The following is a 27930-nucleotide window of genomic DNA, read 5'->3' as shown; positions in this document are numbered from 1 at the left end:
GATTTGAAAAAAAGCTATGTTAATAATAGGCTTAGAATTGACTTTCTTTGTTTTGTATCAACTTTATTTCTGAATAACATAAAAAATGAATCAAACTCTATTACTAGCAAAATTATATAAGAAATAGCTTTCATTCGTAGTCAAAAGTTAATCCAGCTCCGCGAACATGCTGTTCGCTCCAGGCATCGAAGCGCTCGGACATTTCATTTCCCATGTGATTGCGCCAGTCGCCGATTTTTCCATTTCGTATAAACTTATTAGACGAATCCGGGAGCAACTTCTCCAGATTCACCGCCTTGTTCGCCCGCATCCTGTCGAATGTGAGGTGATCGCACAAGGTCTGCAAACTGGAGGCATCCAGGAGACCCTGAACCCCAAGGAATCGGGCACAGCGCCGAACCACCCTCGGCAGATCCTTGATCATGTCCTCGTACTTGATGAACAGCACGTTCTCCTCTTGACTCCGTTTCCAAAAGGGCAGCACGTGCTTCCAATAGGAGCCCATGGGAGTGTGTCCCTCCAGAAAGAGATCCACAAACTGCTCAAAGTCCCCATTGATTCCGTGCAGCAACTTGCAGTAGTGGTAGTACGAAACGCACAGATCCTTGGGATTTCGAGCAGTGTAAACGATCCTAGGCTTCACCGTCTCGAATTGCTCGGGCAATAGTTGCCAGGACAAGTGGGATCGGGCGAAGCGGGGGCGTGGCAGATTGCGAACCAGATCGACGGTATTTCCAAAGTTTTGCCTGACAAGCAGGGAGAAAGTTCAAACCGCTGAAAAAGCTTACTAAAATTCGTGTTTTTCTTAAATTACCATTGTTATTTTAACGATTACCAATGAAATACTTAAAGTGGAAAGAAAAACCTATTAAGATTTTATTAAATTTACTTGGATACTCACGCCACTGTCTCATGATGATCGGTACTGAATAAAGCGGAGAGCTCAATAAGTGGGGAACGCAATCGCAAGTCCTGCTCTGCGGCCTGGTAATCTAACCTATGACCCAGCAACCACACCATCTCCTGAGCCCAAGTGGATCCAGTGCGCGGATAGGACACCATCCACACATCGTCTTGGTAAACCGGAAGCGATCGTATGGATTCGCCCAGCTCTACGTACTTCCTCGGAATGATCAAGTGATCGGGAAGCACTTCCACGAAGCAATTTTGAGCTGGGAATACGGCGTTTGTGCGACGGACAATGTCCGCCTCCAGTTCGCGATAGATCACCTGCATGGTAAAACAGTGTCGACCAACAAGACCAAAAAACCAAAGCACAATGACTTCGAAGTGAAGCCGAAGCCCAAGTTCAAGCGAGCCACTGAAATGAAAATTGTGAAAATGCCCCTGGCCAGTTTTCAAACACATTAACTGGTTTTTGTGCAGGAAAAGCTTTGAGCATGTAATCTAAAGTGAAGCTCCAATAGCTTTCCCTCAATTAGGTGAACATAAGAAAACAAATTAATTGTACTCAAAGTATCTGATGGAAATTGAGTTTAATTCTTGAAAATTGTTCTACTTTAACTTGGCAATAATCCCATTTAGTTGAGTTCGACTGTAGTTGGATAGCTTTTCCCTTGCGGTTCGTTGACTCCGAAGATATCGAGCAATCTCTACATAACAACTATCATTAGCAAGAGTTAGACAATGATCTTCAGTTTTTATGACACACATGAATATTTAATGATACTTTCATTGTTACTATCACTACGATTTGTTTGGATTTTTAATTTGTTTTTAGTTCGTTTTTTTTTTTCTTAAAAAAAATTTGCGACCTAATGACAATATTTTGCTAAAAACTACAAAAGTAATTTTAAAGAGAAATAAACCCCAGTTAAACAGTTAAGTTTAAATTTAAATGTATTTCAATCCGTAAAACTATATACACACGAAATCTTTATCTCAATTACAGCTAAATCGTCTTAATGAGCCCTCGTCTCCGGATCTGATCTCGATCTTCATCTCGATCTGCACCTAGAGTGGAGCGACTACAGCTCGTTGTGGATGTATTCCGTAGTCACCTTGGCCTCGCCCTCGTGGAAACCATTGCAGTCGACTGGGTATTTGGCCTGTCGATGAGTATTTGTAGAAAGAGCGGTTAGAAAGCGGCGAGTACAGAGAAGAAAAAGTTTGTAATTTAAAGAAATGCAAAAATGATGATGTAAATCCAGTCCAGTACTACAAAAGTTGTAATACCTTTATTAATTAAAGGTGCCTAAAGTATGCAATGAAATATGTTATGTGAATATAAGAAGTGTCATAAAACAATATTCTATATTTCGTAGCATACTTTTAGGTGACTTTTATGTTACTTAAAATCTCTATAAAGATTTCTTAAGATTCTTTAGTACCATTTTCCATTCATTCTTTTATACAAATCCAATTTCTACCGGTGCACCATTGTGGCCATTACTCACCTCGCAATTGTATGGCGCATTGATCACACCGAATAGCGTCCAGAACGGCGTACCGGTTTCTGTGCTAATGAAGATCGCTGCACCCATGCTGCCGATCTTGACGATTTTCGGACTGACTCCGGCAATTAGTCCAGACGCCGATGTCTGTCGGTTCTGCTGCTGCTTGGGCTGGTGGTGCTGCTGATATTGGTCATGCTGCTTCTGTTTCTCCAGCTGATCGAGTGCCTCTGCATTCATTTGGCAGAGCACGTAACGATCGCATTGCGGCGACTTCGAGATGTATCTGTAGGCGCGGTGGACTTTCAGCACTGGTTCAATAACCTGTTTGGCATTTGGTCCATTGTTGGATTCGATCGAATGCGTGAGCCATGGAATAGAGGAGAAAATAGTGGCGTAATTAATTTAATTTGATTCGAGCTAGTATTCAGTACAGATGCAGTTAGAACAATTGTTTACTAGTTGTTTACCTTTATTAAAGGGAACCCCAAAACAGAATTATTATCAAATATAATAATAACATTTAAAATATCATTACTTAATATATGATTAATTAAGATAGATAAAAACTCAAAAAATAATAGTTTTAGGGACAGCGTAAACATTTTCTTAACAACGAAAGAATCATATTATGTGATATATTAAAGCACTACTTTTTAAGACCCAGTTTCTCTAAATGTTAAACACCCATACCATTTCTTGAGATACCTAGAATTGCTATTTAATTATCGCTTCACTTTTCACCGCAGCTATTTCCTATTGGCAGATGAAGATCTCTAATTACCGACAAATGAACCTAGTTCCCAGATCAGAGTATCTGCTTACCTCCAGGTTAAGCGTATCCGTTAGCTTGTCGCTGATCTCGGTGGCATTGAACTGCAGTAATCCGCGTGCCTGGCCGAGCTTTAATAGCTCCTTGGCATAGCCCACCGCCGGCTTCACGTACTGCCTGGAGTCGATCTTAACGTTCAGATGGTGCTTGGCCACATGGTCCAAGAGATTCGAGATGGTCTCGCCCGGACGGGAGGGATCGAAGTGGGTCTGCTTGGGGTAACCTTGAGACTTCAGCAGGCCGTTAAACATGATCTGTGCCGTCTGGAAGTACCTGTGAAGAAAGAGGGGAAAAGCGGACAATTGATGAGTCTCGATGACGCAGCACCGTCGAGTGAAAGGGTCGCTAGAAAGTGGAAGTTGTGCGCTGTTGTGGCCGTCTAATGGACGGGGCAGCGCGAAAAAATAGAAGACCAAGAAGTCTGAGAAGCCAGGGCCTGACCTACTTTAAAGTCATGCAAAAATTTCTGACTCCAACTCGTACACTAGGAAAAAATTCTTTTAAAGATGACCTTAACTTGCACTTCTTATAATTCTCAAGTTATTTTTGGGTCTTTCAAGTTTCTCAAGTGAGGTGGAAAATATATATTATAAGACAAGATTTAGTAAACTCTCTATGATAAGATATGATATGATAAGTTAAGATTCCTGATGATTTCCTTATAGAGAAGTTTTCTTTCCACTTGATTACGGTTTTCAGACAAGTGTACCCAGCCTTCTCAAGCAATTTCCCCCGGCTGAAAATCAGGCAACCGGTTCTGGCCCGCTTTGTTTATTTGTTTGTTTTAACGATGCCGTTGACTTCTGTATCTTCTGCATATCAACTGTAACTGTATCAGAGCCTGGACTTGGAACTTGGGTCTGTTGACCAGTTGGATTAGCAGGCACGTTCTAAAAGCACCAGCGCCGAAAAAAGTGGGTCAAAAGGTAGCCGCGTCGAACATGCTCGATGGGAAACGGGTTGTCGCTAACGGGAAATGGTTAGCACAGGCTTGCGGAGCAGCTGTTCGGGATCGGAATCGGATTTCGTATTGGACTTGGAGTTGGACTTGGCTTGGACTGGGTCCAAGAATCGCAGCCAGGTGCTAAATGCATTGCGACCGTTGCAGAGCAGAACGTGATCCACAATTAACACGCTTTTTGGTCCGAGCCACGTTTGCAAGCCGGCTGAAACTCACCTGAGGTACACATCGGGATTGGCCAGGTAACTGGCCCAGTCGGCCAGGTAGAGTGTGGCCGACTTGATCCACCTCCGGCGGAAGGATTGGTTGTTCAGCGATTCGAACAGCTTGTCGTAGTCCAGCTTGCCGTCGCTGCCCTTGAAGCCCTGGAGGAGGAGATAAGTAAAATGGTTAGTAAAACATATTTTTAGGGACATAAATCAAGGATTATATTAAATTCTAATTCTAAGTCTAATAAAAAATATACTCGAATTCGTCAAATTTTATATGATTTCTTATCTCAATTTAAATGTATTCCGCCTTTTTTCATCAAATTGTAAGTATTTATTTGTAATTGGCTTTGTTTTTATATTGCAGAGTCCATATTCTAGAACTAGAATATAAGTTCTCTCTATTTTAAGCAAAAATGATCTTAGCCTCATAGAAGGGAGTTCAAGAGTACTCTGCATATATTTCAGTCCTACGAACGAAACCTTCCTTATATCTAGTTCACTCCTATTCAGAAATCCACCTTCATGATCTTGTTGACTCCGGACTTCTCGTACAGGGCATCGGCCAGTTCCGAGTTGGAGAAGTGATCCCACAGCACGTGGATGTGTTCCAAGAATGGGGGAAGCACCCAGGCGTGGCTTTTGTGCTTCTCCTGCGTGCTCTGACCCTCGGGTCCGGCGAAGGAGCTCACTGCCTGCATCACCAGGGGCAGAAGATTCATCAGTCCATTGTCGCTTTCCGGTTCCTCGCCGACGGATCGTTTCTGGTGATGATGTGGGCCCTTATCGTTGGCTCCCTGGGTGTTCATGAAGGCAGAGGCCACCTGGAGGATGGTATCCAGGCCGATGCCAGACTCGGAACCGCCGCCATTGCTGCGCTTCTGGTTGGGAGTAGTTTCCTCATCATCACCCTGGGTGAACATCTCCAGGACATTGCCAATGATGGAGGGATCGAAGCCTCCGCCCTGACCGCCACTCTTGGAGAGGAGGCTGCCCAGGCCCGAGAGGATTTGCATGGCTCCACCAGCGCCGCCGCCGCCGCCGCCGCCGCCGCCGCCACCTGCTCCTCCGGATTTGCCACTGGCCTGCATAAAGGTGCCCAGCAAAGAGGCCACACCCGCCAAACCAGCTCCTCCGCCTCCTCCGTTGTTGCCACCCCCATTCTGGTTGGACAACGCCTCCTGGAAGAACATGGAGGCCATGTCCAGCAGTGGGTTGGACTCATCCTCGCTGGCCAGCGAAGGACCCAGCGGCTGCAGGCACAGCAGGCAGGCCAAGAGCAGGGCACGTCTCACGTACATATTCTTCAGGAACTTTCACAATCACACACTTGAGATACTTTTGGGCCAATTAAGCGACGCAGCCACAAAACGCGGAAGACGCTCCACTGAGCACACGGAATGGGTATATATCAACTGGAATTATGGGTATATATCCACTGGGAGATATTTCAAGATCGGAGATCGCAGCGCAGACCAGCCAGCACAGCCGAAAACTTTCTTTCTTCTGCGAGACTGCGCTTGTTTGTAACACTTCTTAAGCCAGCGATTCTTGGGCCTTCGAACATGTTCGTGGCCCACGTTGGCTCTCTCGCTCCCCCTTTCTTCGGGCCCCCATCTCTTCTCTCACCTGTTTCTACGGAGACTCTCTCGCGGAATTCTTTACGCCTGCGCTTTGTACACGTCAGGTTTGCCTCGCTTTGCGTCCAGAAATAAGCGAGGTGGAGGAGAAAGAGCAGAACCGCTTTGCTTTCCACGGAAAAAAATATAATTTTTAACTTAATAGTCAAAGATTGTAAGATATAAGCTCAGTTAATATTATTTTAGTTTAAAATATACAATGCTAATTTTATAAGAACAAGATCATAGTGATATAACTCTCTTATCACCTCTCTTCTATTGTTAAAAGAACCTTCTTAGTGCTGAAATAATAATTTTTTTTCTGATGATAACGATTATGTTATGATTTTTTTAAAATTTTTATTTATTCTGTTATCATAAGAGAAGTCTCTTTTTTCAACCGATCAAAAATCATAGAAATCAAATTAGAAATTACCAATTGCTTTTTTATATTTTAAGTTTCTAAGTTGAATTATTTCAATAAAGAGTTTTTAATTGAATGAATTGAATTTGAATTGAAATCAAGGTCTTTATCTTTTTTTCTGTGTGCCCTGCTCTATGGCTCCGCACTTTGTTTATGTTTCCTACCTACCCACCTACTTTCTTTTTACACACGATCGTCCGCTTTGAAAGTTCTCTTCTCGGAATGGTGGTTGGTGGACATTGGAAGTCAGATTCGGAGCCAACGTTTTTGTTAATGCCGCCTGCTTGGGCTTTTTATGTAAATACGAGTACCAACAAGACTTTTGGGTCTCTTTCACCGGGTATGCCATAAAAGTCAATATGTTGGCCACGTTAAAAAGATTTGAAAATTTTTAAAAAATGTTTATGAAATCTTTTGATTTTCATGAAAAATATAAAACTTTTACTTTATATCAATTACTTAAAATTGTGGTTACATGTTTCTTATGTTTATGTGTCAATCTGAATAACATCATTTTTATATTAAGGGTAACTTTTCGTTATCTCTGATTTCAAACCAATTCAGTTCCATCAACACAAAAAAATATTTTACATTTTGAAAAGGTAACTTTGATTTATTTTTTAAAGCCTACTAGAAGTAGATAATTTTTCAAGCCTTAGTCTTTATTAAATATTATTATTTAATATTATAGGGTATTATTACTTCCCTAATTAAGTGTCACAATCATTACCATTTCTTGGAGCAAACCAATTGAATGCTCGGCACATTTGTCACCTGGACAGTTTGTGGGTTCGGTTTGGCTGTCGTCATGGCCCATTTCAAATTTATTCAACAAATGGATTGCAGTGTGCCCGTTACATAAATTTATAATCCGTTTAATGGGTCCGTCATGCCAGGCTAAAGAGGTGTATCGCTTTTTTCCAGTTCTATAATTTCTTTTGGGTCTTCTAAATCCCAACGCAGAGATGACCTTTCCCCATAAGTTATTAGTATACTCGACTGTCAAGTTTGATTATGGGAAAAAAAAACCATTTGCATATAATTTGAGCTCACCATTCACTGTTAATTACTTTTACATGTTGAAAATGTAATTTATTTATACTTAGGTATTTAAAATACGCGGTTCGTTCTCGTCTATCGTTGTTATCGATTCTTCTGGGCACTACACGATTGAAAAAAACGATGTTTTGGATTATACATTTAAAAATAGAACATTAAGTCAAAAAATATTAGCTTTTTTTATTTAAATTTTCCTGAGAAATAATATATAAATAATTATGGTACTAAATAATAATAGAATTTTGATCCAAAAATTAAACAATGTTGAATAGTGTACTATCGATAACTCGCTGTTATCGCCAACAGCTGTTTGGCTGCGCAGAAAAAACGAAGACTTCGTTTTCTTGTTATTGTTGAAGAAATTAATAAAATTTACAATTATTGCGGACATTACAGAGTGCATCTACGAACAGGATGGGCAATCAACTGGTGGGCATTGCCCCGTCGCAGATTTACGCGGTGGAGCACTACTTTTCCGGCCAGTTTGGATCCGAAATCACATTCAGTTCCAAGTGAGTGAAAAGGGGGCTCAATTCCCAGGAAAATTGTTGACACCCACGAAAATTTGATTTTCCGCAGCATGGGCAGCACACGATTCTTCAAGGTGGCCAAGGCCAAAACGGATGAGGGACAGATAGTGGTCAAGGTGTTTGTGAAGCACGATCCCACGTTGCCGCTAGAGGATCACAAGGAGCGACTGGAGGGCATCAAGAAGACACTTTCGCTGGCCAATGCAGTCAACTGTTTACCCTTTCAACGGGTGGAGGTGTGTTTAGAACCCTTTTTTCATCAATCTATATCAAGAAAAACATATAGGAACATATGTTTATAACTCATTTAAAATGCAAACCACTCTAATGTTCTCTTTCATGAAGTAATTAAGGTTATCTATACTTCTATTGAGTCATCCAAATTCTATAATTACTTGTATTCCATAGTCCTGATAAAATTATGGGTGTTCAAAAGAAGAATTCTATCTTGGAACCTCATAATGTAACCAAGTTAAATTAAATTGCAAACTCTGTTAAAACTCTCTTAAATAATCCTTTGTTTCAGCTAATTGACAAAGCAGCCTATATAATGAGGGAGTATGTGAAGCACAGTCTCTATGATCGCGTGTCCACCCGCCCCTTTCTCACCATTTTGGAGAAAAAGTGGATCACTTTCCAGATTTTGTGCGCTCTCAACCAGTGCCACAAACAGAAGATCTGCCACGGGGACATTAAGCTGGAGAACATCCTGATTACCTCTTGGAACTGGATTCTGCTCTCGGACTTTGCCTCCTTTAAGCCCACATATTTGCCAGAGGACAATCCGGCGGACTATACGTACTTCTTTGATACGAGTAGAAGGCGAACCTGCTATATAGCACCCGAGCGATTTGTCAAGACACTGGCCTCGGATGACGATGGCGGCAATGGCAACATGTCGGTCATTCATACTGACTCCATTATTCGATTGGCACCCAGTTATGCTGGAAATACCCTGCTACCAGCCATGGACATCTTTTCAGCGGGCTGCGCCTTGCTGGAGCTCTGGACGGAGGGGACTGCGCCCTTTGAACTCTCCCAGCTGCTGGCCTACAGGCGCGGAGAGCGGGATCTAGTGGAGAAGCATTTGGCTGGCATCGAAAATGAGAGGCTACGCAACCTGCTGGTCTCCATGATCGACATACACTCGATAAACCGAAAGAGCGCCGAGGATTACCTGGATCAGGAGCGCGGCCAGCTGTTTCCCGAGTACTTTTACTCCTTCCTGCAGTCGTACTTACAAATGTTCTCCTCCACACCGATTATGTCGCCGGATGACAAGATCCAGTGTCTGCACAAGGACATTGGGCACTGCATCAAGGTGCTGACACAGGCGCAGGATGTGACGCCGGAGGAGGAGGATGAGGATGCTGAGCAAGAAAAGAAGGACCCCACATTGTGTGCACGACTGCCACCTGAGCACGATGGTCTCATTTTGATCATTACTGTGGTGACATCCTGCATTCGCGGTCTCAAGCAGTCGAACACTAAAATTGCCGCCTTGGAACTGCTTCAAAAGCTATCGAAGTACACCACTTCCGAGACCATTTTGGATCGCATATTGCCTTATATTGTAAGACGCACAAAAGACAATGTTTAGTTTTGGTAATCTCATTCTATATTCTTTTACAGCTCCACTTGGCTCAGAAATCGCCAGCCAAGGTGCAAGTTCAGGCCATCGAAACGCTGACCGCCTGCCTGGGCATGGTGAAGGACATTCCGCGCAGCGATGCCAACGTGTTTCCGGAGTACATCCTGCCCTCTATCACCGATTTGGCCAGCGAATCGAGTGCCGTGATTGTTCGCGTTGCCTTTGCCCGGAACATTGCTGCCCTGGCCAAGAGCGCAGTATATTTTTTGGAGGAGACGCAGCGGAATGCTCCAAATGAGATGCCCACTCCACGCTATGAGGCGGAGTTGAATGCCCTTCATGACATAGTAAGGCAGGCGGTGCTCAGCCTGCTAACGGACTCCCAGCCAGTGGTCAAGCAAACTCTGATGGAGTCGGGCATTTGCGATTTGTGCGCTTTCTTTGGCAAGGAAAAGGCCAACGATGTGATACTCTCGCACATCATGACTTTCCTGAATGACGAGGACAAGAACTTGAGGGGAGCCTTCTATGACAACATCGCCGGAGTGGCTGGCTATGTGGGCTGGCAGGCGTCGGACATACTGGTGCCCCTTTTGCAGCAAGGATTCACGGATCGCGAGGAGTTTGTCATCGCAAAGGCCATCCGTGCAGTGACTATTCTCATCGAACTGGGTCACATCAAGAAGCCGGCAGTGACGGAAATTGTCCAAGAGACGGCCTGCTATCTGTGCCATCCCAATCTTTGGGTTCGTCACGAAATCTGCGGCATGATCGCCACCACGGCGCGCAACCTCAGCGCCATCGATGTGCAGTGCAAGATTATGCCTGCTATTGGCGCTTTTCTCAAGGCACCGCTTATCCAGGTGGAGAAACCCCACATCCTGCTGGACTGCGTGCATCCACCGGTGCCGCGGCAGATCTTTGACAGCGTGCTGCGCTTTCAGGACATACACAGTTTTCTAAGAGCGCTGGAGGATCGGTCTAGGGCTCGTAAGCAGGCCAGGCAAGGAACAGTGCCGCAGTTTGAGGAGATGGGGCAGACCCTGAGGAATGTAAGTAGATATTCTTTTCTTTTGAAATTCTGTATACTTATGCATTTATTTGCAGCTCTTTAGGCGACTGAGCTCTGAGGGATTAACGGATCTAATTGAAATGCAGCTGCTTGCGATGAACCCTTTCCTGATCTCCATGAAGCACAAGTCCATGCAGGATCTGGACGACACCGCCTCTGGCAATGGACGCATTGTGGTTACCCGCAAGCAGGTCGCTTGTCATGAATATCCGCTGGCGGACAAAATCACCAAAATGCCCCTAGAGAACCGTAAGTATATGACTACCATTCCGGGTTTCATGTTCATTAAGTGCAAACGGTTATTTGGTAAATACTATATACAAGTCCATTGTCAAATTCATTTTACTTCCTTTATTCTTAAATTAAGTGCTTGTAATCTATTGTATGAATTTTTTAGCTATTTTTAGTTCCGGATTGTGGGAATTTATACGCTGAAATATAAAATATCCAGAGAGCACACTTAAAAAATTTTAATTTACCATTTATACAAATTTTAAAAGCCTTGATTTTTATAAAATCAAATTTGGAGTTATACGAAATAAAGATACACGTTCCGCCTAATTTCTAATTTATGTATTTTATTTTAAATAATTTTGTAAAAATTACCTTTAACTATTTCATTATAACTCCTACTCCTTTTCAGGATCCAGCGAGGGACCAGCACTGGTATCGCCCGCCTCGGACGCAGCTATCACGCCGCTGGGAGTCGGTGGAATGGCCGGAAGTCCCGCCTCCGGAGCCGTGGTCCTCGGCGTGCCACCGGCCACTGTGAGTGCGGCCACTTCTCTAGGGGAGTACACGATGCCGGAGCGGAACTGCTGGCTGGAACGCTCCTCTGAGTGTCGCAAAGATCTCGAATCACTGACGGCCAAGATCAAGCGGCGCTACAATGTGCTGGCCATCTCGCAGCGCTGCAGCTACGACAAGCTGGTTACGCCCTATCCGCCTGGCTGGCGGATGAACGGCACCCTGGTGGCCCATCTGCACGAGCACTCAGAATCGGTGATCAAGCTGGCCTCGTTGCGTCCCCACGGCTCGCTGTTCGCCAGCGGCAGCATAGACGGCACTGTGCGGCTGTGGGATTGCAGCAAACTCAATGGCAACCAGGGGGTGAATAAGTCGAGGCAGGTTTATTCGGCCAACACGCCCATCTACGCGTTGGCTGCCTGCGATAGTGGACAGTCTCTGGCGGTGGGCGGCAAGGATGGCAGCATACTGATGATGCGGATCGATCGCAACTCCACCAAGATGACGCTGCAGCAGGCGCTGAATCAGAAGTAAGAAGGTTTAATAACATCATTGATTGTCATTTAATAAATCCTCTCTTAATCGTAGTGATCATAAGGATGGACCCGTCGTGGACATGCATGCCTACGACCAGGCCACGCAGAGTGTCATCGTGTACGCCACGCTGTACGGCGGCATTGTGGCCTGGGACACACGGATGCAGCACAGCGCCTGGCGGCTGCAGAACGAACTGCGGCACGGGGTGATCACCACCATCTGTGCGGATCCCACTGGCTCATGGCTGGCCACCGGAACGAGTGGCGGCAAGCACATCTGCTGGGACCTGCGCTTCCGCCTGCCCATTGCCGAGATCAAGCATCCGGCTGATTCCTGGATCCGCAAGGTGGCCTGCCATCCCACAGAGCCCTCGTATCTGATCTCAGCCTCGCAGTCGAACAACGAGGTGTCCGTGTGGAATATCGAGACGGGTCAGCGCCAGACGGTCTTGTGGGCCAGCCCGATGGCGGCCTTGTCCAGCGCCAGTCCCAGTGATCCGGCCACCACGTGCGGCATCCTCAGCGGAGTAGTCGATGGCGCGCCCTTTATTCTCACCGGCAGCTCGGATCAGCGCATCCGGTACTGGGACATAGCCAACCCGAAGAACTCCTCTCTCAAGGTGCCGGCTGCCAATGACAATCTGGCAGATGTGTCCTTCAACTACGGGTAATTATTATAATACATTATTTTTTAAAAAGATATTAATACATATTTTATTGAATTCATCCTACAGGGCCCGCTTGATTGATGGCAGTCAAGTAATCGAGGAGCAAATCATTTCCATGGCCAGTACGGGCGACTCACAGCAGCTGCGCTCCTCCACGGAGGAGAACCCTCGGTCGGGGCCGGACATGCCCACGGCCAGTCACCACGACGCCATCACGGATCTGCTGATGTGCAAGGACAAGGGACAGATCTACATAGCCTCGGCATCGCGAGACGGTGTCATCAAGCTGTGGAAGTGAGCGCCCGCTCTATAGTATTTAATTATTCAACTGTGATTAGCCTATTAAACTGCAATATATGTAACTATTAAATAAACAGTTGCTTGTAAACTGTGGTCTAAAATGTTAGTTCTCAAAGTTGTATGTCAATTGCTGTTAACATAACATTTTACTTGGCTTTATCCTTATTATAAAGTACTTTTATCAAAAATCAAACAACTTCTCTTGAAAGTTCATTATTACACGGTCTTTCAATTTTAAGTAATAAATAATGTAATGCTACATTCTCATATAGTAAGCCAGGAGTCCGTAGTACTTGTTTGAAAACTGTCTAAGGTTTTCCCTATTTTATGTAACAGATCTTAACTTCTTTCAATAGAACAAGTAGGAATATCAAAAGGTATTTATTTTTCCTTTCTGAAAAGTTTTTATGGGTTTTTAAGTCTATTTTAGTTTATTTTATTTAAACCAAAATTCGATTCTAAAAACAGATAATTTTTACTATTTTTAGTTCATTTAAAGTTGTTTCTTATTTTCTTCGTTAAAATATAAGAAATAAAAAAATAAGAAGACCTCATAAAAGGACAGTAAGTATTGTCCATATAAACTATTTAATCTTTGGTTTTACGTTTTACAAGAATAACATTTAAGGCTCACATTTAAAATTTCAACGGTTATACGGTTAACCATTTCCAGCGAATAGCGCGTACGGTCCTACCTTTTCCTTCAATATCCGGGAATAGCGGTGGAAAACATCGATGTTGGCTTGCCGAAATCGATAACCGTCGATTTTAACGAACCCCGATGCTTTGAAAACATCGATGTTCTCCACCACTAGCGTGCGCGTACTTTACAATTAAAAAAAATTGGCGAAGCAAGTAAGTAACGCGAGGCGGTCTTTTCTGGCTCTACAAAAATTACAAAATTCTAGGCATTTTTTCACAATTTTCTTGGGACGCACAAAGGCGCATTTAAGCAGCTATTGAAATTGTTTTTCTACCTATTTTTCCAGCTCGATTTTCGGCAAACAAAAAGCGAAGAAGAAGAGGAGGCAAGCGAAAATAAGTGAGCGTGTGTGTGTGCGTCTCGAGAGCGAAGCGAGCTAGAGAGAGACCGTGTTTGTGTATTTTGAACCCAGCAAGAGAGGGAGAGAGCAGAGTGTGCGTGTGTGTGCGTGAAGGGACGCCGCTAAAAACCGCTAAAAAAGGCGCAGAAAAGAAAACCGAAGAAGGATTTTCTTTATTCGCTCGCTAGCTAAACACAGGCCAGAAAAATGGAGGAAGTTGCCGTGAAGAAACGCGGCCGACCGCCAAAGGCAGCCAGCGGCGGTGGATCCTCCTCAGCGGCGGCGGCTTCGCCAGGCGCGAAAAAGCGCGGTCGTCCCGCCAAGAACAAGGGATTGAATGTGTCCAGCGGAGGAGGCGGCGGCCAGCGGGGTCGCCCGCCCAAGGCGTCCAAAATCCAGAAAGACGACGACCAGGATGAGGACGAGGAGGAGGAGGGCTCCGGCAACGAGCTGGCCAACAACTCCTCACCCTCCCCGCCTGCCAAGGGCAGGGGTCGTCCCAGGAGCATCGGCGGCGGCGGTGCTGGCGAAGCGGCCAAGTCGCCCGGTTCCGCCAAGAAACGCAAGGCCGGCAGGCCCAAAAAGCACCAGCCCAGCGATAGCGAGGAGGAAGGCAAGTAGAAAAGTCGAGAAACACAAAATAACCATATTAAACCCATCTACAGTAGTGTTGGGCATGCAAAGTACATCCCTTTAAATATTACATTACTATACAATGCTATTATTTACTTATGAATACCATATACAGCAGTGTTGAAAGTCAACCATCTTATAACAACCCTATTGAACCCTTGTACAGTAGTAGTTCTTAACACCTGAAATGTAATATATTACCGCATAATATAATACCATAACATACTTGGCAAATCCAATAACTAACACATGAATCCCATGCACTGTAACTGAGAAGTTTAAAATCTTGTGATAATAACCCTATAGAAGCCATGTATAATAGAACTTACATACAATACATCCTATAATTCACTCTGAAACCTAAAGTCTACAATCTATTAGAACCCCTATGCATTATATAGTACTTAACATCTCAAATGTATCTTTCTATACCATACCAACAACCCCTTTACAAAATTGTTGCTTGCAATATATATCACATTTATCCTAAGTGCATTCATAAGATCCTCCTTACTAGGTATTCTCCCGTACAGTATGTTCCTGAGAAATCAAAAAGAACTTGCCATTTTTCTTAGCATAAGAAAAAAGTACAGGCACGTCCACAACTTTCAAGACCCATAATCCTTTTGTAGGACCACCCTCCGCTTTTCGCACGCACTTAAGTAGGTACAGTGTTTCACCAATACGCAATATGTAATAATATTTCTGTAAGGAATACACTCTTTTTGTCGTTCTGGTGCAGTACGCAAATACACTCCGGGTAAATCGCACTTTATTTCCATGTGTTTACTTCTGCTTATCTTCGTACTCTGTCTGTATCGGTTTATATAAACTCGCTTGAAAAATATCGTGTTTGAAAAACCGTCCCATCTCAAACTATGGGTGCTTATTTGTTTGTTTTTTATACAAACTCGTACCTTTATCTTGACGCTACCTGGGGATTTTCACAGATCTTCAGGTAGACTTTGGTACCTACCTTTGGACTGTGCTCAGCACGAACCTTTTAATAAAAACGGGTGTTACGAAACAGGTTAAGGCTTATAATTTAAAGAAAAGCAATTTCAATATATTTATCTGTTCATTAACATGAATGTTAAAGAAAATCATTGTTATGACTACTTTACAAAATGAATGCCTTATATAGATCATTTTAAAATAGGACTTAGCTACTGGACGAGAGTTCGTAGAACATTGAAAACAAAAGGTCTCCTGGTAACAAAGTTTAGGTAGTAATTCTTTCTAACACATGCTAATATTTTCTCTACCACGAGTTATATTTAATCTCTTACTTTGCCTTTCCCCACAGACGACGATGACGACGATGATTCGAGCAGCATCGAGGATCGTCGCCCAGTGGGCCGGCCATCGACTGGATCCGTCAACCTAAACATATCGCGCTCGGGACGCGGTCAGGGAAGGCCCAAGAAGCGGGTACAGGGTGACGAGTACAACGGCGATGAGGACGACGAGCCTCCAGTGCCCAAGAAGCGTGGTCGCCCGCCACAGAACAAGGCGGGCGGCAGCAGCCCCTACGTGCCCACCGGTCGTCCGCGCGGGCGTCCAAAGGCCAATGCCGCTCCCGCCGCCGAGAAGCAGGTGGCCGAGGATAATGGCGACGACCAGGACGACGACAACTCCGTGGAGGAGGTGCAAACCTCGCCGGAGAAGACGCCAGTGGCGCCGAAGAAGCGCGGTCGCCCCGCTCTCTCCGCCGGCAAGACGCCCAAGGAGGGAACTCCCAAGCCACGCGGCCGCCCACCCAAAGCCGCTAACGACGATGAAGATGACGCCGATTCCACCGACCAGGGCGAGCTCAACAACAGCAAGAAGGAGTCGAACGACGAGGCACGTCGTCCGGATGGCACACCAACCAAAGGAGAAGGCCTCAAGTGGAGCTCCGATGGCGACAACGACGAGTACGTTTCGGATGTCTACAACGATGCCGAATCGGTAGCTGCCTAAAATTGAAACAAAACAAAAACATTTCCATACACAACCCATCCCCTAAAGTCAACACAAAATGAATGTTTAAAAAAAAGAAGAGGAAAACCATTATCTGCGAATAAGAAATGAAACCTTAAGCACGAAATAAGACCACAAAATACAAAAAACCAAGGACAGGACCTTAAGGACTTTCGCGAATCTTCCCATCCTGAGAAACAACAAACATTAACTACATACATATTCCGATTTATTGCTGAAAAGACGGAAAGACGTTCGCCGCACTCCCCTGTAATGACGTATAATTCGGAAAACGATTTCCAAGTTGATTGCAATTTTCAAATAAATAACATATATGTATTAGAGTAGTTCGGAGAGTTTCTGTTCTGCGGGGAAGGCGCCAGGAAAGACCATTTAATTTTTGCGGAATAAGTCCAGCGTAACAAGTAATTTGAGTTGATTGCAGCTAATTCAATCGTTTACAAATTTAAATAAACGCATTCGACCTAAGTGTGATATTTTATTTAAGGGGGCTCACGAAGGTAGGTATTATGCTGCCTTGAAGAAGTTCGAAATAATATCTTTGAAGTGAGATTAAAAGCTATCCATTTGCAAATTTTCAGTGAAAATTGTTAGCTTAAATGAGTCCATGCTTTTATAGCTTACGTACTTTGTAATCATATTATTAAAAAATGGCCTTGGTTTTGTGTTTATTTGGACATTTTAAAGTTTAATATTTGGTTTTTATGTAAAACCTGTGGATATATTTGTTATTTGCCATCATTAAGGAATATTGAATTAATAATCTTTTTTACAAAATGTCAATCCCAATCAAATGGTCATTTTCTTATTCCATCCACTTAAAGATGTAAAATTTACGTTAAACACAATTCAAAAATGGTTTTGGTGAATAATAGTTGTTGATATCCGGTGGACAGAACTCACCTTAGATGGTGTGGTGAATATGTAAATAGTGTCTGTATCGGCTAAATAGCGAGGACACGTACTACATTTAGAATACGGTCACACTTGACAATTAGGTGAGAGCCTTCGCTAAGCTATCCGACACACGCACCCACCTGTGTGACCGTACATAACGCAGTTTTGAGTACCGAAATACCAGAAAAGTGCCTGAAGACCGATGGTATGTTCGAACAGTCGCGCTGCTGCCTTACTAAATGTTCGCGCGTAAGAAGAAGCAGACCTAGAACGGCGTGCTTGTAATATGTAAATTTTTCAAATAAGCTAAGGTGTGTGTGCCCAACAGCAATAAAAAACGAAGAGTGTTTCAAGACTGCTACCATTTGGTGATAATTCGACTCCCATTTTTGCAACTCCAGTCGGCAGTAAATAGGAACAAAATTAGCGGCTGCAAAAAACCAGAAACTGATAAAAAAAAGCCGCAAACAAAAACAAAACAAACACTCCGGTGTGTGTGTATGTATGCGCGAGCGTGCGGCTGTTTGTGCGACGGTGTGTGCTTGTGTGCGTCTGGCGTCTAATCAAATTTGGCATGCCCCTAAAATCGATTGATAAATAATGTATAAACAATTTGGCCGGCGCAGCGTTGTTCACCTGCCAGGCCGAAGAATGAGAAAAGCTGGGGGTGATAAAAGAACTGGAAAATGTGTAATCAATTTATATAAATATTTTGCGCGCATGTTAATAAAAGTAAAATAAATTGTCGGCCTTTTGTGCTCACACCCCCGCTCTCTTTGGGCATGCTCACTCGCTCTCTCTGTTGATTTCGCACGCTTGCCAACACTGCCCTCGCTTTGGGGTTCTTGTTCTCTCCTCTCTCGCGCTCGCTCGCACTCCTTGTTGTAGTTGTATTTGGCCAGTGTGTCTTTGCATTTCGCTTTTATTATCGTTTTGCGACGGACGGCGGCGAGGTTGAAGAAATTCCTGGCCGATTTCTTCTTCATCATCCTGTGTAAATAATTGTAATTTAAATATTCTAAATTTCGTGTTTAACGAAAGCACACACACACTCACACCATCGGAGGAAATGCAAAGGCGAAGGCTTTTTTAAGTGCATGTGTAAGTGATTCCGAAGCGAAGGAGAAAAGAACTGCCAAAAAACCGTAAATTACTCCTGTTTCATTTTACATTGTCATCATCGGGTCTCCTTTTCCACTACGGCGGCATGTGTATGTGTGCGTGTACTTCCAGACCGCTTTTTGTATATATGCAAACATGTATAAATAGTTTGCGAATTTACTTAGTATAGTGCCCCAAAAAGGTAAAAATCAATTAAGTGTGTGCCTGAATAATTGATATGATTCCTGTTTCGCTTTTTTTTGTTGCTAAAATATTTTTCCGATTGTGCGTGTGTGTGTTTCATTATTTCCTTATTCCATCGTGTTCTTCCTTTTGAGCGGCGGCCATTTGGCTGCTCTGCTTCTTTCTTCTCCCCGCCGCCCCTTCCTCCCTTGCCCGTGTATGTGTGTGTTAAGTGCGTTCGCTCTCTCTCTGTCTCTCTCGGGACGCCTTGCATTTGTATATACGTGCTTTTCCCAATAAGAATGCCTAACTACCGACTAAAATATTAAACAATTCAATGGGCTTAATTATTAATTATTTATTGGCCGCGCCTCCTTTGTTTTGTGAGCCATCTCTTTTATGGTTTATCTTTATGTTTGTTTTTGTATTCCCCAGCGTGCCTGTGGGTGTGTGCGTGTTTCCAGGGGCCCCAGCATTCGCTCTTTCTCTCCGTCTCCCTATCCCTTTTCGCATGCTGCACTTGTCTCTCCGCGAAGAGAGTTGGTTTGAAGGGGGGGCGAAAAAGGAGAAAAGGCAGATGGAGATTCTCGTAAACAACCGAAAAAAAAACCGACCCACTCGCATTCTTCTCGCTGAAAACGTAACCTCAAATGTTTGCGGCCGCCTTTCGCCTTCGTCTTCGTTTCGTTTTCTTCGCCATTCGTTCTGTCGCATTCGCTCGTCGTCTGCCGGCATCGTTGTTGCTGTTGCTGTTGTTGTTCTTGCTGCTGTTCTTGCTCCTCTGTGTGTATGTTAATTTTATGTGTTTTCCATTTTCAACCGCCCCTCGCCTCGCGCCCACCACCCCCCGCTTTCCGCCGCTGTCTTTGCGCTTTTGCTTCCCTTCGCGGGGGGCGCTTTAATTCCGTCCAGAAGTTTGCCCAGAACCAGATATGTATTTTCAGATCGTTAAAACGAGTGACTAAAAGATCCTACATGCAGTCTTCTTATCAGCACTGTAAAACCATTATCGTTTTAGGTTTCATTTTGTTGTGATCATTTCATTAATTGGATCTTAAATATTAAATCTTAAATATTTCAAAAGAGTAGAAGTTAGAGTAATAACATGTATATGTAAATGTATCTTTGAGATCGCTAAAATCAATAAATACATTTTGGTTAACTTTATATTTTATGAATATTTCCATTTGTTTTTTAGTAATTATATTATCAAGATTAATAAACGGTTTCATTAAACAGCAATGTATAATTTAGGACATTTTTAAATTGTTTTTTCAGTTACCTGACCAGAATATTTATAGAAGATTGTATAGTTGCACATGTTTACCTAACTCGAATTTGTAACTTCCAACGCTAATTATTTTTTTTTATAATGAAACATTAGTACTAAGAAAATATAATTCCATTTTGGTTTTTTTTCTTTATCACTTTATGAGTCAAACGAAATGTTAAGCCTTGAATCCATTTTCTTTCGGCGATAAACTTGAAAGTGCAACATAAAACGCTTTCTTATCGATAATTTTAAAGCACCAACAGATAGGTATGGTCTATAAAAATATAAATAGAGGTGGTTTAGAAAAAACCTTCCTGTCATAGAACAACCTTTAATCATTTCCCACTTTTAGCCATGCCTCACTTTTATGACATTTATTTTACTAATTTGATTTTAAGGGTTTTTCTGCAGTCGGTGTTCGAGGAAAGCTAATTTCGTTTTCCGTATTTTCGCGCATGATTCAGCTTTGCGTTGTTCTATGGATAGTCTTCCTCTTCGCCTTGTTCTTGGGGCTCCTGTTCCCCGAACGAGTCCGCCCCCTTTTCCGCCCCCTGGCATCGACTTTGTTATTGTTTTCGTAATGAGGAAATCATGGCTAGTATTTGTCTTACTTGTCTTTCAGTTTTAGAGGAATTTGTTTTGCTTTACTCGCCCCTTGTGCGCTTTATTTTGTTGATTATTATTATGCGCCCTGTCTGCTGCCTGTGTTATCGGATTCTTTTCTTTACCATGACCAGCTCAAAGTTTTTAATCGCACAAAAGTACAGTGGTTCGAGGGTCCTTCATAGGGGGGCAGACTTTTACCTTATCTGAGTGAGGCTCTCCATATGAAAAATCCCTAGGTTACTAATCACATTCTCCACTTGTGTTTCTCATTGCAGTTTGTGTATATTTTCATCATTAAAACGTCGTGTAAATTAAAATTCATCCTAATTATAATTAATAAACTACATTAATAAACGGAAATTCCACAATTCTCAAAAATCAATCTGTAAAAATTCAAGTTTTAACCAATTCTCATACGTAATAAATAAAGTTCAGTTTTGTTAAGTCCCGAGAAACAACAGCTGTGCAACTGTGTAAAATATTATTCATAATTTTGTGTAAATTTATGTAAAAATAAAAAAACCAACCACGACAACCAAACCAAACGAAGAAAATCAATTTTTTTGAGCAAAAGTGTATGAAAAATCTCAGCAAAGCCTGTAAAGTAAATGTTAAATATAGTAAGCAAAAAGTGTGGTTTCTTTTACAACAACAACAAACAAGTGTAAATCTAGAGAGAAAATTTCAAAAATAACAGGAAAACACTTTTGTGAATAGTTCAAAACGACGAATCGTGTGTGAGTGGTCCTTTGTGTGGTTTTAAAAGTATCCAAACCAATAAAAGTTGGCAATACGCGCAAAATTGTCAGCTGCGATAGCTAGGAAAAGCCTCCAAAATTGAGCTCCTAACCGCGCCCACAATTGCCATATCGACGCCCTCGCCGCAGCAGCAGCAGCAACATCAACAGCAGCAACTCTATCAGCAACACCAACAGCAGCAGCAGCAACATTACGGTCCACCACCGCCCTATTTTCAACAGCTACACCAACAGCAGCAGCAACACCAGCAGCAACACCAGCAGCAGCAGCAACACCAGCAACACATGAAGTTTCTGGGTGGTAACGATGATCGCAATGGCCGCGGAGGCGTCGGCGTTGGCACGGATGCCATTGTGGTAGGATCTCGCGGTGGCGTTGCCCAGGATGCCGCCGATGCCGCTGGTGCCGCCGCAGCCGCCGCCGTCGGCTATGTCTTCCAGCAGCGCCCGTCGCCCGGCGGGGTGGGCGTGGGCGGCGTGGGTGGCGGTGTGCCCGGGGTCGGCGCCGTGGGCTCGACCTTGCACGAGGCCGCTGCCGCCGAGTACGCCGCCCACTTTGCCCAGAAGCAACAGCAGACGCGATGGGCGTGCGGCGACGACGGCCATGGGATTGATGTAAGTATTGCTGATACTAAATTACCCCTTTTTTGGGTTCTCTATAAAGGCCTTATGGCAGCTTACGATTGCCGTTGTACGCTGTTTGTGTAGCGGCAGAGAACGAGCAGAGCTATTCCTTTTGCCCGCTTAACTTAATGTTGTTGACTAACTACTTTATAGTATTCGCGCGTTCTTTCGAAAGACCAATGTATGGTTTAACTTTATAAACTGTTCAGCTTTAATTTTGCTGCTTTTTCTTTGGAATCATTTTTAAGAAATGTTTTTAAATAATTTTTAAGAACTAACTAGTCATTTACTACTCACTACCCTCACTTATTTATTTGTTTTAGTATTCCTATACATTTTAAAACCCTCAGCTTCACTTACATTTTTAAGAAGGGTTGGATAACAATTAAATAAAAATGTTCTCATAAATACATGTTTGTTTGTTCAATGCAATTAGCATCGATTGCATAAGCATCAGATGGTTTCCATTTCGCTCCTTTTTCACTCTTTCCTTCCTGTTTTGCAATTAGGTAGTTTTGTTGTGCTGCTCCTTGATTAAGTTTCGCGGCTTCTCCATTTGGGGGTTGCCCCAGTTGACCTCCGCAGATTGTGTAAGTTGCAAAGGTCGGTGGCTGCCAAAAACGGTTGCATAAACAGATTATCGCAATTTGGCATTGACACAGCAGCCAATGAAACTGCGCGAATCGGATAGAAAAGGCTAAGAAAGGAGAAGGAGGAGGTATTGATTAGGAAGATCGTTTTTTGTTTGTCGCATGATTTATGTGTTTAGTGAGAAAGATATCTTTGGGCAGCAATAAATAAGCAATAGATGGTAAAATAGTTCATGTACCTGTTTTAAATGGGACTGAATCTTAAGCCTAAACAAAGGTTAGTTCAGTCCCAAATTAAATTGAAATTAAGAAAAGTAACAATTAAAACATGTTTGAAAATTACGAAATATTCTTAATGGACCTAACCAATGTTTGCATCTCTCCTGATTTCAGAACCCGGACAAATGGAAGTACAATCCGCCGATGAACCCAGCCAATGCAGCCCCAGGCGGACCGCCGGGAAATGGCAACAATGGTGGCCCCGGAGCCATTGGCACCATTGGCATGGGCAGCGGGTTGGGCAGCATGGGCGGTGGAGGAGGCGGCGGCGGAGCTGGTGGCGGGAACAACGGAGGATCCGGCACGAACGGCGGTCTCCACCATCCGTCGATGGCCGCTGCAGCCGCCAACATGGCCGCCATGCAACAGGCGGCGGCGGTGGCCAAGCACAATCACATGATGTCACAGGCTGCGGCAGCCGCTGCAGCTCAACAGCAGCAGCAACACCAGCATCCACACCAGCAACATCCCCAGCAGCAGCAGCAGCAGCAGCAGCAGCAGGGTCAGAATCAGGGGCATCCACATCACCTAATGGGCGGTGGCAACGGGCTGGGCAATGGCAACGGCCTGGGAATCCAGCATCCCGGCCAGCAGCAACAGCAGCAGCAACAACAGCAGCAGCAGCAACATCCCGGCCAGTACAACTCGAACTTGCTCAACCATGCCGCTGCCCTGGGTCACATGTCGTCCTATGCCCAATCGGGCGGCAGCATGTACGACCATCACGGCGGAGCCATGCATCCGGGAATGAACGGCGGCATGCCCAAGCCACCGCCACTGGGCCCGCCAGGAGCCGGAGGACCGCAGGACTACGTCTACATGGGAGGCCAGGCCACTGTGCCCATGGGCGCCGCCATGATGCCGCCACAGAATCAGTATATGAACAGCTCCGCTGTTGCAGCCGCCAATCGGAATGCAGCGGTGAGTAATAGGTTAATTTTCTTGGCTTCCCATGATTAGTGCAGTGAATGTGGATAGATAGATAGATGTTAACTAAGAACACCTCGGCAATCGATTCGGTTGGCTATAGGCCACTAATCAATCACTTTTATTGACCTCCAATTCAACCGATAAGGCAAGGGGATGATAAGCTAATTAGTAAACCCTGTTTGCATGCCAAAAGATAAGAATAGCCGATAAATTAGATAGAAGTGTTAGCTCGCTTTAATGCAAGCAAAGATGTTTACTCCCTTTTTGATCCCATCTATCAAGCCAAGTCACTGTCATGGATGACTCATCTGCATAAATGTTGCTGTCATCACTCTCATTTTTCTTATTATTCAGCGTTTATTCGATGTTGATAGTTGTCAATTAAATGGCCAGAACCAACTCCAAGGAATTATCGAAAAAGTGTCCTCAGAAAAAGTTATGGCTAAGTGGTCCTAATAGAGCTCTTACATGTTTAAATCGAAAGTTTATACCCAAATAAAAATTAAGTAGGCAAAACTTTAAACATTCAATTCCAATTGACGGTATTTTCTTGTTAGACTAATCAATAATTTTGCCTGGCCTTTGTTTGTGGGTTTTATGGGTTTTCCCTTGTACTTTTTCGATAGTTAGAGCATTTGGGAAAACTTTTCGTTTCCATTTCCCAACTTTCCTTCGTTTAGGCCTCATGAAGTTGTTGTTGGGGCCCTACTAAGTTTGAGATTTCGTTAAATAATAACTAGTTATGGCTTGAGGGGAATACATATTTTTTATAGATTCTCTGTGGCCATATAAACGTGTCGAAGAGGACTGTTCTGCTGATTCTACCATTCTTTGGTTTCTTGTTTGGCTCTTCACTTTTTCTGCTCGCCGCCTGGGTTTCTTGATTCGTGTCTTTGCTGCACTGCTAATGGAGATAAATGTTGAAATCTAGGCGAGGAGGAGAAAGAGGGCGGGCCTGAGATACATAGATCCCATTCCGTTTGCAATATTTCAGCCTTATAAAGCCAGAACATTGCACATGCCGTGCCGCACAGGCACACTCGCTCGGAAACTCACACACCTGTCTGCTCACCTGTCCGCCGGCCAATCTGATGACTTGAGAACTCGACTACCACTGGCAGTTTAGCCAGAAACAACTACCTGCAAGTCATAAGCGAAAGAATTTAGTACTGGGAACTAATGAGCTGTGATGCTGCCTGCAGAAGTTCTCGTTATGTCACAATTGTTTATAGGAAATGCAATTTTAATTAAAGAATTTCACTCGACGCTGGTCCTTTGGTCCTCGCCTGCCCGCTCTGCCTTGCGTTTTTCTGACCTCTGCTCCAGGTGATTTCCCCTTGACACCCGGCACTGCAATTTCCTCTGCACTTCCTTCGCACACAGTGCAAGGGTTTTGTGTGCCAGTGCCGGTTGGCCCGCAATCGATTATGTTTTTATCAAGCAAATTGTCGTCCCGAAAAGGTTCTGGGTAGTAACGAAGCTGGGATACCCTTTAAGAATTTGGTTTTTTTTCCAAGATATCTTAAGCTTCATAATGGAATAATAGGTGTTTAAATTTCCTGAACATTGAAGTGAAAAGATAGTTTCTTAAGAAATATTTAAGTCGCTATAATATTTACAGTCTATTGTACCAAAAAATAATAGTTAGTTCAAATGCTGAATTTAATGCGAAAAATTGTTGATATGGAAACCACTTAAATAAGTTTATCTAATCTGCAGTTCATAGTTCTTTGAAAAATATTCCTTAATTCATTTATCTCAGTAATTCAATTAGTGTGACCAACTCTGTTTTTTTTAACCGTGACTTCAGTCGGTTTTGAATCTTTATCTGAGTCTGAAAACAAGGAAATATTGTTAAACAAAAAAGGAGACAATATTCACCACTTATAACTTACCACAAACTTTACAATTCGTGGTTTGACTTTGTTCTTGTGCCACCCTTTTTTCCTTGGCTTTTCCTTGCAACAACTTCCTTCTGTGCATATATTGTGCAATCTCTATCTTTTTTTGTTTTGACCAAAGAACCAACAGAGTAAGAGGAAGAAAATATTTATTGCATTTATGCGAGGTGCAGAAGAAACAGGGAGAACAGAATAAGGACCTCCTGGCAGGAGGTTTCCCTGAAAATAAACATGGCAAACCGAAGTCGTGCAAGGGAGAGCTTCAGCAAAGTTATGTATTGTTGTTTTTGCCTTTTTCAGTTTCTTTGTTGATGTCCTTCCTCTTTCCCTCGTTTTTTCGCCTCCTTTTTGGCGTCTGGGCGCTGTTACTCTAGTTTTTTCAAGCTTAGTGCCTTTGGTCTAACAGTAAGCTCTCCAAAATGGAATAATAATGCTGTGGGGTGCTGTTGGTACAGTAGTTGCTAACTTTATTCGAATGTTGTATTTTTTTTAAATACCTTTATTTGTCTAAATTGCAGCAGAATTGATGTTTAAATATTAAAAAATATTTTTTCTAATACTAATAGTTTTTAGGATTCTAGAAGATAGTTTAAAATTTAAAATTCAAATTTTATTTTAAAAGTATTCTCTTTGGAGTACTTACTGTAGTTCGACTACACTTGTTTGTGGGGGGTAAGGAATCGCAATTCGTTAAACTCCTGGCATCCCCCTCGTCTCTATCTCTCGCCTCTGTCTTTCACCCACCACCCTCTCGGCCACGTGCTGTCCCTCTCCCTCTCGCACCTCTCGTCCAGAACTATCTCTCCGCTCTCTTGCTCCCACTTATGGCTTTGCGTGTGTGTTTGACGCGCTCTTGTTGATGTCGTAGGTCATTGATTTGCGCTTAACAGCCGGGCGGAACCGAATGGAATGGAATGGGATAAAGAGGGGAGCAGGAGACCGAAAGAAGGAGAGTGGGGCGAAAGGGGATGGGGGAAGAGGTGCGACAACGATTCTTCAGCGCTGTTGTTGTTGCATTAAGTTTGCTCATTGTTTCACTTGCGTTGCTTTTTGTTGTTGCCCTGCATGTGGCGCATTCTGCTTCCTCTTCGGTTTCTTCTGCCCCTTCCTCGCATTTGTCTTCTGCACAAAGAGAAAAATTACAACTACATTTATTAGCTTTTATTTTTGATAAAAATAAAATAATTTAAAACGTTTTTTTTTTATTTTTAGTTACAAATGGCGGGGTATACGGTAACCTCGGTAGTTTATAAATTATCTTGATTTTTGAAAATTATTTGGGAAATGTAATTAATTTTTTCCCGTGTATGCGGTGTTCTTATTACTTGCGTTTCTTTTATGCTGTCTCTGCTGCTTACTCATCCTCCGCGAATTCTCCTCCTCATCTAGTCTCTTCCTTTTTCCCACCCAGTTTTCCCCTTCCCCGTACTCTCTTTCATGTTTTTGTTGCTTTTCCTGCGCGAAATGATTTATGTGTGTGTGTGCATGTGGAATTTGTCTCAGTGTGAGGCATCTGATTTTGAGCGCAGCTTTTTTCCCTCGTTTCGTTTGCGTTTTCTGGTTGGATAATGGGTTTCCTAATTGGAACATCTCTGTTAAGAAGCTTTTCGAGCATTGTTGATTGTTTTTGTTGTCCTCCTTTTCTTGTTGTTGCTGTGGTTTTGTTTTTCCATTTGTTTAGGAAAAGCAAAAAAAGGTCAACAAATTTGTTACTTCCTTAGTAAATTAATAATTAGATCAGAGCTCTTAACGACCTTAATTAGTTGTACGTTTCACTCGTATCTTTAGTGTTTGTTGATTAATTAATGTAAATGTTTCAACAGTTTTTCAGACCCCAAGTTTAGAAAGTACAAGAAAATAATGAGCAACTAATCTCAAGTGTCACGATTGAAGGCACCCCGCCTTAAGCTTAGATCTATGCAGAATTTTTGGAAAAGTTCTAGTAAATGTTGCAATTTTCTTCATTTCCTCAATTCAATTTGTCTTTCTGTGAATTTTTCTAGTTTGCCAGTGGTTGGACTTATATTTCACGCCAACTTCTTTCTTTTTGCCTTCTTTCTTGGCCCTGCTTTAGACTACAGCCACTTCCTTCACTTACCGCCCACCAACCGCCGCCTATTCTCATAAACGTTTACGTTCTAATTGAACAAATGCCGCTCCTCTCCAT

At 43.3% G+C, this 27930-nt stretch overlaps 5 protein-coding genes across 8 annotated transcripts in view; 3 read left to right on the top strand and 2 right to left on the bottom strand.

Annotated features, from left to right (window-relative positions):
• Positions 1-130: 130 nt before the first annotated feature.
• On the bottom strand, positions 131-1264 carry LOC108031260 (luciferin sulfotransferase). The gene is made up of 2 exons (XM_017104498.3): positions 902-1264; positions 131-746 (listed from the first exon to the last, which is right to left on the bottom strand). The coding sequence occupies exons 1-2, from the start codon at positions 1234-1236 to the stop codon at positions 131-133; spliced, it is 951 nt and encodes a 316-aa protein (XP_016959987.3). The 5' UTR covers positions 1237-1264.
• A 578-nt stretch (positions 1265-1842) lies between these two features.
• Positions 1843-5934, bottom strand: LOC108032168 (uncharacterized). Its single transcript, XM_017106022.3, has 5 exons — positions 4938-5934; positions 4424-4572; positions 3240-3519; positions 2418-2738; positions 1843-2069 (listed from the first exon to the last, which is right to left on the bottom strand). The coding sequence occupies exons 1-5, from the start codon at positions 5715-5717 to the stop codon at positions 1989-1991; spliced, it is 1611 nt and encodes a 536-aa protein (XP_016961511.3). The 5' UTR covers positions 5718-5934; the 3' UTR covers positions 1843-1988.
• Positions 5935-7821: 1887 nt separating this feature from the next.
• Positions 7822-13068, top strand: LOC108031708 (phosphoinositide 3-kinase regulatory subunit 4). 2 transcript variants are annotated; one of them, XM_017105373.2, is made up of 8 exons: positions 7822-8030; positions 8098-8284; positions 8575-9621; positions 9681-10691; positions 10747-10960; positions 11355-11988; positions 12047-12661; positions 12729-13068. In XM_017105373.2, exons 1-8 carry the CDS (start codon positions 7933-7935, stop codon positions 12958-12960), a joined length of 4038 nt encoding a protein of 1345 aa, XP_016960862.1. In that variant the 5' UTR covers positions 7822-7932; the 3' UTR covers positions 12961-13068. The 2 variants fall into 2 exon arrangements, with proteins under 2 accessions (XP_016960862.1, XP_043951461.1); XM_044095526.2 differs by lacking the exons at positions 11355-11988; positions 12047-12661; positions 12729-13068 and adding an exon at positions 11109-11190.
• A 596-nt stretch (positions 13069-13664) lies between these two features.
• On the top strand, positions 13665-16947 carry LOC108031709 (chromosomal protein D1). The gene is made up of 3 exons (XM_017105374.3): positions 13665-13817; positions 13952-14618; positions 15945-16947. Exons 2-3 carry the CDS (start codon positions 14213-14215, stop codon positions 16598-16600), a joined length of 1062 nt encoding a protein of 353 aa, XP_016960863.1. The 5' UTR covers positions 13665-13817; positions 13952-14212; the 3' UTR covers positions 16601-16947.
• Positions 16948-17759: 812 nt separating this feature from the next.
• Positions 17760-27930, top strand: part of LOC108031335 (maternal protein pumilio) — a 182518-nt gene continuing 172347 nt past the window's right edge. Inside the window, exons 1-3 of one of the 3 annotated variants that reach the window (XM_050889328.1) lie at positions 17760-17829; positions 20957-22054; positions 23047-23853. In XM_050889328.1, the coding sequence (XP_050745285.1) occupies positions 21725-22054; positions 23047-23853 (1137 nt within the window). In that variant the 5' untranslated portion in view covers positions 17760-17829; positions 20957-21724. Of the gene's footprint in view, positions 17830-18441; positions 18620-20956; positions 22055-23046; positions 23854-27930 lie in introns of those variants that run through there. The other 2 variants (XM_044091373.2, XM_044091378.2) reach the window with 2 other exon arrangements.

Source organism: Drosophila biarmipes, chromosome 3R, assembly GCF_025231255.1.
Source record: "Drosophila biarmipes strain raj3 chromosome 3R, RU_DBia_V1.1, whole genome shotgun sequence".
NCBI classification, from domain to species: Eukaryota; Metazoa; Arthropoda; class Insecta; order Diptera; family Drosophilidae; genus Drosophila; species Drosophila biarmipes.
Note: the sequence above shows the minus strand (reverse complement) of the source record. Positions and strands in the feature narration are given on the sequence as shown.

What these genes read in the sequence shown, in the direction of transcription:
- LOC108031708 (XM_017105373.2), top strand. Translation starts at nt 7,933, where the DNA reads ATGGGCAATCAACTGGTGGGCATTGCCCCGTCGCAGATTTACGCGGTG. An exon ending in ATCGCATATTGCCTTATATT is followed by an intron (nt 9,622 to 9,680) that starts GTAAGACGCACA and finishes ATTCTTTTACAG; the next exon opens with CTCCACTTGGCTCAGAAATC. An exon ending in CAAAATGCCCCTAGAGAACC is followed by an intron (nt 10,961 to 11,354) that starts GTAAGTATATGA and finishes ACTCCTTTTCAG; the next exon opens with GATCCAGCGAGGGACCAGCA.
- LOC108031260 (XM_017104498.3), bottom strand. Translation starts at nt 1,236, where the DNA reads ATGCAGGTGATCTATCGCGAACTGGAGGCGGACATTGTCCGTCGCACA. An exon ending in GATCATCATGAGACAGTGGC is followed by an intron (nt 747 to 901) that starts GTGAGTATCCAA and finishes CCTGCTTGTCAG; the next exon opens with GCAAAACTTTGGAAATACCG.
- LOC108032168 (XM_017106022.3), bottom strand. Translation starts at nt 5,717, where the DNA reads ATGTACGTGAGACGTGCCCTGCTCTTGGCCTGCCTGCTGTGCCTGCAG. An exon ending in GAGTCAACAAGATCATGAAG is followed by an intron (nt 4,573 to 4,937) that starts GTGGATTTCTGA and finishes CTCCTCCTCCAG; the next exon opens with GGCTTCAAGGGCAGCGACGG. An exon ending in CGGATACGCTTAACCTGGAG is followed by an intron (nt 2,739 to 3,239) that starts GTAAGCAGATAC and finishes AATGCCAAACAG; the next exon opens with GTTATTGAACCAGTGCTGAA.
- LOC108031709 (XM_017105374.3), top strand. Translation starts at nt 14,213, where the DNA reads ATGGAGGAAGTTGCCGTGAAGAAACGCGGCCGACCGCCAAAGGCAGCC. An exon ending in CAGCGATAGCGAGGAGGAAG is followed by an intron (nt 14,619 to 15,944) that starts GCAAGTAGAAAA and finishes CTTTCCCCACAG; the next exon opens with ACGACGATGACGACGATGAT.